The following is a 12,530-nucleotide window of genomic DNA, read 5'->3' on the forward strand; positions in this document are numbered from 1 at the left end:
TTAGAGCTGGAATAAGATAAATGAATGATGAACCAAACTTAACATAATGGGTTTTTGTGTGTGTAGTCATTGATGACCAAGCTGAGACAATTCACTACACTGGAGAACCCAGTTTAATTTTGGTTGGCTGAAACCTAGACGCGAACCCAGGGTTTCAGCAGTGGTGGCTCAGAACCTCCAACTCCTTCAGCCACTTGGCCACTCTCAAATGCAATATTTTGCACATCAATTCTGAATGAGAATAAAATTCAGGTCAGCCCACTGATGAATACTAATATAAATCCACTCCACAATACTGTGCTCTATAATCCCATTAAGACACACTTGCAAGAGGAATTGCATTTTGAAAGCATTTTAATTAAGGGAATTATACAAAACTGAATTTAGTTTGCATTTCAAGCACCGTGTTATGAAGACTGCAGTGCAGTAATGTCTCCACAATAATTTAGTTTAAATTGGAATCTCTCCTCTCGTCATGTATGTGCCACGCTTTAGAACTGTTTTAATTATAGACGTTTAATAAACTGACGGAACCCTTTTCAGTAGAGTCCTTCATGAACAGCAATATTAAAACAGACTTTAATCTGAATTGCAAGGAAGAGTGAGCAATCCGGAGGCAGATGTTAATTAAGTGGTTTGCAGATATTAACAATTCACCCCATGAAACAACTCGATTGAATGTTATGATTTTGATAGGATTCACAAATCTACATTTACAGTGCGGTGCACGTGGCATTACTGAATTGCAATAGGGGCAGCAAATTTTCCAGGAACCAAATCGCAACGTACGAAAAACAATATCGCCGATTTTGAAACTGCTCGATTCAAAGCATTTTTTGTTGAATGAGAAAAAGAATAATTCAGTTTGGTCACTTTGAGCAAAATCAAACAATATTTCGTGGGACATGAGTGGAAAACACATTATTATCTGTATAGCTGGATCAATTATTGAAGGTGAACCGAGATGGATGGAATCTGTTTATGGAGAGTGGCATTACCATTGGAAACACGTACACGGACAAAGAAGGTGGTAAAAAAAGATTTAAAAGGTGCAAAGAGGTCCATGCTTGGAATTACACCGAAAGACAGAAAAACAGCACGTGTGGACATCATATGCATGTATGTTGAACTTCTTTCGCACCGTGCGTAGCCAACTACGCTCATCGGAGGCGCGGGTGAAGGACAACAAACTTAACACAAAAAGCAGTTCTAAAGAAATTCGTTTTCAATTGAGGTGATTTAAAAGTGCATAGTAGCCCCAGTGGCTTCCTAATAATATGGACTGTGAAGAAATGTGTGCTTGGGCAGGACACGTCGAGTGACATGGATTGTGGCATGGCACAATCCATGAGAGATGGTTACCGCTTGGGGAAGCCTTCGTCCAGCAGTGGGTAGAACATGGTTGACGAATCGGTTTTGAACGTCAAATCTGTGGACACTCGGAATGACCAAACAGGGTTCTAAGTCCACTGTAGGCTGTGCGCGCCGTGTGGTTTCGTTCGACATTTCATTCCTTTCCTGCCGTGCTGATTTTTTTTTTAAACAACAATAACCCATGGCCTTAATTGGCGTGAGACTGGAGCTGAAGATGCAAAGCTGCACGGACGCAGCGAGACAGATCGAGCGAGGACACGGGGTGTGCGCCCTCTCCGGCTCTCTCGCATCAAACGTAACTTTACCCTTTTTCTTCAACGTGAAAGATTGATGGCCCAATGCTTTTAAGAAATAACTAGCAACCAACACCTCCCTGACCCCTCGTAGTTTTGATCAAATGAAGGCAGCAGTTGCTTTTATCAGATGAACCAGTAAATGTGCCCGAGAGATTACATAACCGATCGTAGCGGGACTTAGGAACTCTGTTACACGTTTTGTATTTTACACTATTATCGATTGTTTATTGTTTCTTACACTCTTCGCTTCTGCCAAGCATACTCCATCGTTATCATCTTGAGCCATTGTCTATCCACTGCTGGATGATGGCCTTCCTACATCGTCGCCGTCGCGGTCCTGCAATGCTTCAACCCACCTCACCCCTGCCTATTAACGCAAATTGCAGCATGGACGCTCGTTAAAATGCACTCATGAATAAAGTACGGTCAGTTAATGTCCTGCCATTTAAAACTGTATTCTAAATTTGCCGTTGTATGATACTCACATTTAGCAATTTTGACTGGACAAATACACACGAGAACATACGCGTGCAAGTGTACACAAGACAAAGGTCCCCCATAGAGTCTGTTGGGGCAAGTGCTGTTAGCGAGCACCTATGAAGGCTGGCACGGCACACGAGGGGGTGGGTGGCCAGCACTACGCCCGACCACCGTTGTCTCCCAGGCGGCGATGTTTACACATCGCACCAGGTACTCATTTGAGGCTGAGTCGACCTAGGGGAGGCCCAGGACCGGTTCAGATAATCTGGTGTTGGCCGTGAGCGGGAATCGAATTCAGGTCGCCAGGCCCGTAGCGCAGGGCACCAACCGCTACGCGACTGCTCTCCACTAAGCACCGAGTCACACATCCAGACGGCTCTGACTGCACGAAACGCACCTCACGTCCACAGATCGCCGAGGGCATGGCGTTCATCGAGAGGAAGAACTACATCCACCGAGACCTCCGCGCCGCCAACATTCTGGTCAACGAGCAGCTCGCCAGCAAGATCGCCGACTTCGGGCTGGCCCGCATCATCGAGGACAACGAGTACACGGCGAGAGAAGGTGCGCAACCGCTCGCGTTTCTAACCACAGCAGCTTGCCACGGGCAAGAAAAAACGGCTGTTATGCAAGGCAACTAACTTGTGACTAGCCTAGTAAAAAGGTTAAGGTGCAGCCTTGCAATGTCTTGCTCACGCCACTGCTGACAGAAGGGACTCCACTCCACACGCTGGCCATACATCCTGGAAGAGCTGGGGGGTACCCACAAATTACCCCACCACACGCGGCCTGTCAATCAACTAACTGTGGCGTGCCTATTTATACTGCTGGGTAGACAGAGGCGCGGGGGGCGAGGGTTTAAAAAAGAAACGTACCTGCCATGCCGGGAGATCGAACCGAACAGGTGACCTCAGGATTGCAAGGCCAGTGTGATGAGAACCTTTCCACCACTGCGGCAGCATCCCGTGAAAATCCTACAGCAGATGCAGCTGTCATGCCAAGTATGTTGACGGATGCACTAAGAGATTATAATTGTGAAACTTGGTCAGAGAAACCCTGGTGGGGTGTGCAATCCAAACAATGGGCTTGGTTTAGGACCAGACTTAAGAGCAAACTGACATAAACATGATCTGTTGCAAGGGAGACCTGGGGTGCGAATATGAGCATAAATATTTGTACCAGTTACAAAAATTCCCTGCTGAAAACACCATAGAAACACCAAATAAATGTCAAATTTAAGTTACAAAAAATATTTATGAGTACAAAAATATGCGTTGCCAAGAAAACACCAAATGAAAATCATTGCACAGTGAAGAGGCTTCAGAAAAGTGACTTTACACCAGAGCAAATGTGTACACTCCTTGTACAAATCGGGGTTTGTATAAAATTGGGACAGACGTGGGAGGAAGTGGTCATTCTTGGCTTCCTGTGTAATTTATCTTTCTAGGAAGTGGCATCCATTTATTCGTTCAGGAAATTCCCGCTGAGCCTCAAGACTTTTATAGGAGGGTCCTGAATAAGGATGATTGCTCACTTCACTTTTAAGGATTGGTTTTCACCTGGCAAGATACGAAGAAACCTGGAGAAAGCCCTCCTATTATAAGATTATAACAATCAAAGTTCCACAGACGGTCTCACACAAAGCCCACTTGTTGTGCTGTCACATCTTTGTCACTTTGCAGCGAAGTGGATTTTAGGAGTCAAAACAGGGCCACCCAGGGGTTCCTAGATACCCTGAGCAGATTGCCACGAGGAGCCGGCTCGATTCATGTGCGGCAAAATTAGACGCCCGTTGTGGGGCCCTCGCTCCACTTGCCCCCCCCACTTGTCTGGGCCGCCCTGCTGACATCCTGCGCGATACCCCTACTCAAAAGCCCTATTTGATTACGAGCGTACGTCACCATGCCCGGCTCGGCCCAGAATCTTTCGTTCATCCCTCATGACAGTTTGTGCGTGTGCGTGCGTGCGGTGCCTCTTCCACGTGTGGAGGCGGGTGGTGCAGCGGTTAGCGCGCTTGCGTTATGAACCCGGCGACCCGAGTTCGATTCCCGCTCACGGCCAACACCAGTGACGATTATCTGAACCGCTCCGGGGCCTCCCCTAGGTCGACTCAGCCTCAAATGAGTACCTGGTGCGATGTGTAAACAAAGGCGGCCGGGCGTGGTGTTGGCCACCCACCCCCTCGTGTGCCGTGCCGGCCTTCATAGGTGCTCGCTAAGAGCACTTCCCCCAACAGTCTATTTAGGCGAAATGAGGATATTTGTCTTTGGTGCCTCTTCCGTGTGGCTCGGTGATCACCTCTTCTCTGCGCTCTCTTGGCTTTGTTCAAACTGAGTAGGCGCCAAGTTCCCCATCAAGTGGACGGCGCCCGAAGCCATAAACTACGGCTCCTTCTCCATCAAGTCTGACGTGTGGTCCTTTGGCATCTTGCTCACGGAGATCATCACCTTCGGCAGGATCCCCTACCCAGGTTTGGACTGCGCGCGCTGTGTTATCGACCCTTTGCACGCCGCAGCATGGAACATTCGAGTCGTACCCAACACACCGGGACAACGATCAACGTGACCCAGGGTTCATGCACGTGCGCCTGCGTCTGTCTGCATGCCTGCTTATGACCTGTGCATGCTTCTGCGTGTCTACCCGTGACCTTTGCGAGTGTTTGTGACCCGTGCGTGCTTGTGTGCGTGCGTGCGCGTCCGCGCGCATTTTCCAGGGATGAGCAACTCGGACGTGATCCGACAGCTCGAGCGCGGCTACCGCATGCCGTGCCCTGAGCAGGCTCCCAAGCAGCTCCACGGCGTCATGATGGACTGCTGGAAGGAGCGGCCCGAGGAGAGGCCCACGTTTGAGTACCTGCAGGGAGTGCTCGAAGACTTCTTCACATCGACCGAGGGCCAGTACCAGCAGCAGGTGTAGGGCGCGGGGAGTGTGCAACGGCGCGCATGGCGCCCCTGCGGCGTGAACTGCGACGCACGCGCGCGGGTACGCGGTCGCACGTCAAGTGCACTTTGTGCGCGTGCGTGTGTCTGGTCACATTATGCAAATGTGCACGTACGGTAAATGAAATACACATTGCACAAATGTAGGAACACAGGTTTTTTCTTTCTCCTGGGATTTTACGTGCATGCATGTGCACACTGCACACGTGCGCGTGTAAACGCTCGTATGAATAGTACACGCATAACACAAATGTGCCGCTTACAGGATGCACACAAATGCACATGAGCACTTAGACAAATTGTATTCCCAGTGCACAGCTGTGGAAATACCATAAATAAGTAACATCCGTAGCATGCGCGTTGTTATCACCGTTTTTCATTTTCTTTGTGTCAGCAGTTTTGATTTGTGCTGGGTCTGTGATTTGTTTTGAGAGCATTCATCTTGACAGCCGACAGCTACGACCTCGCGTTTAGAGTCTGCACAAGCGATCTGTGGTCATGGTTTAGTGCGTTTGTGCTACAGTCACAAGACCACTTTTGCTTCATTAAACAATGCTCAAATGTTATATTTTTGTTACATAAAACACCATGCCTTTTCCAAGTACACTTTCAAATTTAAAATACCGTGTCACATTTGACATAGGCAACAACGTGCTCCTCATGGTGAGTAGCGTTGGCTTCCACTAGATTTGTGCTTGGGGATCTCCGCATAAAACGCCGCGTGTCACCGATTGGAGCTGTGGAAACCGTTATCCCAGGTTACCAAAACTCACACTGCTTTTGCAGTGCTCGTAGAACGAGATCCACTTCATGATAATGTGGCTTCTTAAGAGGGCTCATGCCAGACAATTTAAATGTTGAAGCAGGGCGTACGTGTACAGGGTCACACGTGGGGTGAACGAACCCCCGCTTAACGATTCGTGTGACATTAACCTCTCCCCGCGGGAGCAGGGTTAACTTCTGACACCGTGAAAGATGTGGCCTCGGTCTCATGCCTTGAAATCAATTCAGAAGTTATTCACTTTGCCAAAGACGCATAACGCTGTCATAAATTGTGTTCCAACCATCACCATACACAAGACTTTTGCAGTATATAACACAAATCAAAATCGTTTGGCCTCAACCTGCTAGAGTTTGCTAACATTGAGAACCACGGTTGGTTTCATTATAAGTTCCCTCCAGTGGCCCACTTGCGAGTGGAGGCCTGCACCAGCTCCGTGAAATTGTGTTTGTGTTCATCGAGTCCAATTTAGGACTCCGGGTTCGTCACTGGGACCACACGCATCCGTCACATCGCCCGGAACCGAATCGTGACCGTACTGTACAGTAATGGGTTTGTTACAGAGTATTCTGCAATGTTTTTAATGGGAGAGCGTTAATCGGGTTTTTTCTGAACTCCGTGTGACGCTACTTAGCCGCGTCACACACGCAAAAATACCAAAAACAGGGCCTTAATCTAAACAAAGCGCTGTGTGCTGTTTAGAAACCAAAACGCGAATATGGCAAAATCCAATTTTAAAAAGCGGACGGTGGACTTCTCCACTGTGGGTGTTTTTGACACGGGTCTGCATTTTGTCAAATCGCATTGGTTACGTTTAACTTTGCTTCACGCGTTCACGTCCACTGCGGGTGAAGTCGCTAAGATTTATACGACTGCTATGAAATTGTATTTCAACACGTTTTTTTGGAAGGGACGGGAGGGGACGCTTCTCCTAAAATCACATTAAACAAGAGAAAATAGCTCTCGGGTTTTTGTTTTAATAGTTGATGCACGAGAGGGTTAATATTGCCAAGCGTCATAACCATGCAAAACGTTCGGTGTTGATGTGTTTTTTTACACCTGACATCACAATGGACTATCTTGCTCCCGTGTGTCTCTGGGGTGGTACTGGCTGCAGGGACTTTGTCGTTATTCTTACGGCGAGTGGGTGAGTGTTCCGCATTGTTGCCCGTCAGCAGTTGTGAGCATTGTTTTAACAAAGCGAACAACAACTGAGACAGGAAGTCGGGAGTGGCCCGCCGTTCGCAAAGGTTGCTCCTTCGTGGAGGTTGGGGTCTGCTCCCATGACCTCTGCTCTTCGTGATGTCTTTAATTTTGAAATTCCTTGTGGTTGAGCGGTAGTTTAATTCCAGCGACCTCAGTTCGATTCCCGACCACGGCTATCATGATCGGCGAGTAATATCTGAACCGGTTTCTGCTTCAGCTCACCGCCATGCTTCACCAACCTGCACTGACCAGGATGGTGAAGTATGGTCACATCAGCAGGGGGGGTGGATAAGCCTTTGATCCAGCAGTGGAATGAAAAAAGGCCTGCAAATAAATTGTTCGTGAACATGTAATAGTTTGATCGACTAATTATGAGGACATTAGCTTAAGAACTCCTGCCATGATTTTCCCAGTTGTGACCGACAAGATTTAAATTGAATGGTGCACAGGCACTCCCCACACCACCCCTGGCCCCACGTGAAAAAGCTGAAAATTGCGTTGGCCGGTTCACTGGGTAAACGTGGAACACCATCGCGCCCAGTTCAGGGTCACGCGCCGGGGTCATGGACGCGGCGAGAAAACTTTTCCACTGCGCGCCACTGCCCTCGTCATCCCCCGCAGCCGTGCGTGGCTGCATGGCGAGAGCAGACGGCTGCCTCGCAAGGAGTGTGCATAATCATCAACGTGTGCGTGTTGGCCCTCGCTGTGTAAACATCGCCACCGGAGAGATGACGGCGGTAGGGCGCGTGGTGCTGGCCACCCACCCCCACGTGTGCTGTGCCGACCTTCATAGGGGCTTGCTAACAGCGCTCGTCTGTTATTCCTGCTATACGTGGGATCTTTGTTGTCTTTGTGTGTAAATGAATGTGTGTGTGTGGTGATAGTTGTGGGAGCGGTGGCGCAGTGGTTAGCGTGCCTCGCCACGAACCCGGCGACCCGAGATGGATTCCCGCTCACGGCCAACACCAGTGACGATTATCTGAACAGGTTCTGGGCTTCCCCTAGGTTGACTCAGCCTCAAATGCGTACCTGGTGCGTCGTGGTGTTATCTACCTTTTCGTGACGGGGTGGGTGGTTTGCACAGGTGCTCGCTAACAGCACTTGCCCCAAACAGCATGTTTGTCTCCGTGTGTGATAGTGGGTAAATGTGCGTGCGAGGGTGTTGTACAGGCAAGTTGATCAGTGGTGATGTTTTCAGGAAGCAGCATGGTTGGCCTCGTTCTGCTGATAAGAGGACATGGGTTTATCGTGGTTCCCCATTCTCCTGCACTGTACAGTACTTCGCTTTTTTTCTCTACAAAGTTCCTTTAAAACGTAAATGTATAACTATCGGCGACCCGAATGTGCCAACACGCAACAGAATATAATGCATTTAATTAAACTTATTTTTTTCATTCCAGAAACATGTAATCATCTTTTTTTTACTGGAAGCTTTTTTAAAGGTAATTAATGACACAATTAGACACATAGTCAAAGTATACAATTTAAGCTACTCGATTTAACATTTTTACGAAACATTTAAAGAAAAATCCAGGTTTGTAACTGAAATATGTACGATTCAATGTTGAGCCGCAAGCCTTGAACAGGAGAACATCAAATTTAGGAATAACTGTTGTTTAGGTGTTTGCTGTTGCGCTGCCTGCCTCTCAGTGATGTGCTATTTTGGCTTTGATGCCCGACGTTCCGCCCCAGGGAGCTTGAGAGCTTCTTCAGGAGGTGTTTCTATTCACACCAAAAATGTCGTCATGTCATTTTACGGGTCACCCAGCCTTTGAGGTTTGACGTCCTTATACATCTCGAGTCGATGGTGTTCCTCTCGTTGCTGTGGGTCATCGGCTCGCCATGTGGAGCGAAACGTCAAACAAATGCCGACCGACACGCGGAGACACAACCCCATAGCCCACTGGAGAGATCCGATCGTATTTGTTGGAGGGGGGTGAAGGCTGACGGTGACGGAATGAGTAATCGTCGACGGTGCAGCAGATAATTTTCTCTCCCAGTTCTCTTAAGAGGAACTGAGGTCCCCAAGTGGTACCGAATTGTCAAGTGCTTCACGTCACGGGCTCATACTGGGTTTCTTTTATTTGATAAAGCTGCCATTAATGTGAAAGAGCTTCCTTTTGCGATTAAGCAAAGTACGATATACACGGCTTCTGTTTTGGTTATTTAAACGACGTAATGTTGTTCAGAGTTATATTTTATATATCGTGACCCATTCCCTAGCTTGCTTTGTGAGTTTGTTTTGTTAAGCGTTGGATACGATTAAGGGTTACCTTTAAAAAAAAACAACCCGCTTTGACATTCTAACACAGCAAGTTTCCCTTGCCGCCTTTTCCAACACGCTCGTGTTCAAAATATATTTTCCATCTAACGTGTGATTGTAAAGTAATAATGATAATAAGTTATAGCCATCTTTGTTAATCAGCTCTAAAATCCAGGAGAGAGTGAGGGTGACCAGACACTTGAATCTTGTGGCGCCCACTTCACATGGCTATAGTGCAACAGAACGGCTTGTTGTACTGCACTATGATCCACGCCTTCACCATCCCACACTGGCCATTGGTGACATTTAGTATTGCCAAATAACCTCCATGACCCACACGGAGGAGTGGGGAAGCCTTTCATTCAGCAGTGGATTGGCAACAGGGGCTCTCTGTACATTTCCACGTACGTCACACGAGGCCCAATTGATTCGAGGTCAAACCATGATTTCTAGCCTTCGGTGAAACCCCCACACGCCACAATCAGTCACTTCGCACTCGTCACCTGGATTCTAGTGCCAGCCTTAAAGACAGCTTCACTGTGTTACGATACGCTGAAGATTTTTGTTTTCTGGAAAGAAAAAAAACTTCCTAATAAAGTGTAAGAGCCGATCAACTAACTCCAGCCATTTGCAATGTTGCCTGAATGCACTGTGTTTGCGTGGTTTATATTCAATGGTCGCTGTCCACGTGCTTTTCGCTTGGGAGCTTGTGGTTTTACCGTTTTTGTAAGGGCTCCGATGATGACCACAATCCTTCGAGGTAAACCACAGTGAGATGATTGGCAGGTCGTGTGTGGTTGGGTAAACTGTAGGTACCCTCACCTCCTCCCAAGACGTCTTCGCAGGGTAGAAGAGCAGATCAGAAATACCCTTTAGAGAGCATTTCCACCAGCAGTGGCATCGGAAAGTACTTGCAGATCTGCACCATTTCCTCTGTTTCAGCCACCTGGTCTGATTTACACATTCAATTGAGGCACTTTTTAACCATTCTGTTGTAATGTGCTATATAGCTACTTTTAAGAAGCGATCTGGCCACAAATTATAGCTCAACGACGTGCCTTATGTGAAAATTTATAGCAGCCAAATGCTCTAAATGCATGCTGATTCTAAATGTGGAGGGAAAGAACAGATGACCCGGAGAAAAATCCACACCACCACGGGGAGATCTTGCATACTTCAAATATAGAGCAGGCGTCAAGGTCGGGATCGAACCCACGACTTCCTGTATACCAGGCGAGGTAGTCAACATCTCGCCGTCGTGGCGAGACGAAAATAGTATAAAGACTTGATGTTCAATGCTATGTTATATTTAGTGCAATTAATAATTACTTAAAATTGCATCTAAAACGTGCTCTACCTTCGCAAATGTATTGTTCTTACTACACTATTTAGGGTTAAGCAATAACTGCTAAACCGATTAATCATTTTCATATTTTCGGTTATGCAAACGATGACCAGTTAAGGAGCCGGAAACCGCTTCCAGTGGCATTTTAGGAATACGTGCCCTCATCGACACGCCGCACCGTGGCCTCAATCACCGCGTGGTACATTTGCGCAAATTTTTAGTTTTTAAAACAGGTAAAGGTGCAGCCCTGCGACGGCTTACTCAAGGGAGCGCCGGAGGGTGTTTGGTCTACTCTTCCACGTCGGCCCTGACATCTCTGGGAAGAGGTGGCAGTACACCCACACTTTACCCCAGCGCCCGTGACCTCCCGATCTGCTCGCCGTGGTGTCACTCATTTATACTGTTGGATGGACCGATGCTGGAGCGAGGGGCGGGAGGTGGAATCGAACCGGCGACATCTGAAGTCCAATGTGACAACGATGTGACAACGATGAACACCATTGTGGCGGCAGATCCCTTCGTTTCTCAGTTAAGAAGATAAATAAATTCCACGTTTACTCATATACATGTTTATATATATTCGTGCTGAAAACCGGTAACTGCGATTTATAGCCTGGTTTTTTTTCATTTGGTTACCGGTAAACTGTCATTTTAAACTCCTTGCACTGTACGCACAAGGCCACGGGTTGATGTACAACCACAACAACAAACACAACAACATTGCGCACATTGTAACGATGCATCATTCAATTCATTAGCATGGTATTACGCTCATGGTAGGTAATCAATGCATCTCATCATGCGCGCGGGAATCGATTGGTTTGGATTCAGAGATGTGTTTGTTTGGGTCCACGTATAAAGCCTGCAGTCACTCGGCGAGAGAAGATTGGAGAGTATTGACCACGGACATTGAAAACTAGTCACGGTGATCGACTCTTCAATCAAGTGATAACTTCAAATCCCTGCATCCATGGGTATCGTGCTGAGTGTGAATTGTAGTTACACGTCCAGTCATATCTCTAACATGTTAAATGAGATAAATTACAGTCAAATTATTGTACAGGGTAGTCCAGCTGTCATGTGACCCCCATTTAATTAACTAAAACTTAGTACAGTATTCTTAAATAAAGTTGATTTAAAACAGAAATGAAACTAAAACGGAAAAGCAATGCGTAGGTCAATTAATTGAGGGTCACAAGACATCTGGATCACCCTGTATATTCAGCACAAGAACGCTGCTCACGATTACGCTTACAAACGACGATGGGGAATTAATCCTGAATTTAAAGTCAATCAAAGATTGAAAACACATTCGTCATAAAAAACTGACCTTAAAAGCAAACAAACATAGACTGGCTGGCCATCGAACAAAGACCCTCACCGCATCGCCCGATTTCAGGTGCGCTTCTGCGGCCGTCTGGAACGCTCTTCCTTTCGATATCAGCCACTGGAGCTATGCACTTTTAAATCATCTCGATTGACAAACTAATTTCTTTAGAACTGCCTTTTTGTGTTTAGTTTGTTGTCTTTCCCCAACACCTCCGATTAGCGCGGGTTGGTTACGTACGGGGCGAAAGAAGTTTAACACACACAATGAGCGAATTCGTAGCCAGCCTATATGGCACAGACACCGATGTACTCAAATCCGTTAACCATTGCATTATCTTCTTGGCCGCAAGCTGAGAACCCAAATCCGTTCATAATTAATTTATAATTATCCATTCCACGGGCTCTTAATGTTTTAAGTACACCATTAATTATGCATCACCGCACAAGACTTAATAACGCTTGTTGATTCAAATGTGTGCAATGTCGTATGCGTCCCATGTGTTTTACGTAAATATTG

At 47.0% G+C, this 12,530-nt stretch overlaps 1 protein-coding gene across 4 annotated transcripts in view; it reads left to right on the plus strand.

Annotated features, from left to right (window-relative positions):
• Nucleotides 1-9,957, plus strand: part of LOC144718986 (tyrosine-protein kinase HCK-like) — a 50,500-nt gene extending 40,543 nt beyond the window's left edge. For all 4 annotated transcript variants that reach the window (XM_078594669.1, XM_078594668.1, XM_078594671.1 and 1 more), the window contains exons 11-13: nt 2,561-2,714; nt 4,489-4,620; nt 4,864-9,957. In XM_078594669.1, the coding sequence (XP_078450795.1) occupies nt 2,561-2,714; nt 4,489-4,620; nt 4,864-5,066 (489 nt within the window). In that variant the 3' untranslated portion in view covers nt 5,067-9,957. The remainder of the gene's footprint in view (nt 1-2,560; nt 2,715-4,488; nt 4,621-4,863) is intronic.
• Nucleotides 9,958-12,530: the final 2,573 nt, after the last annotated feature.

Source organism: Lampetra planeri, chromosome 5 (genome assembly GCF_965212315.1).
Source record: "Lampetra planeri chromosome 5, kcLamPlan1.2.h2, whole genome shotgun sequence".
Lineage (NCBI taxonomy): Eukaryota > Metazoa > Chordata > Hyperoartia > Petromyzontiformes > Petromyzontidae > Lampetra > Lampetra planeri.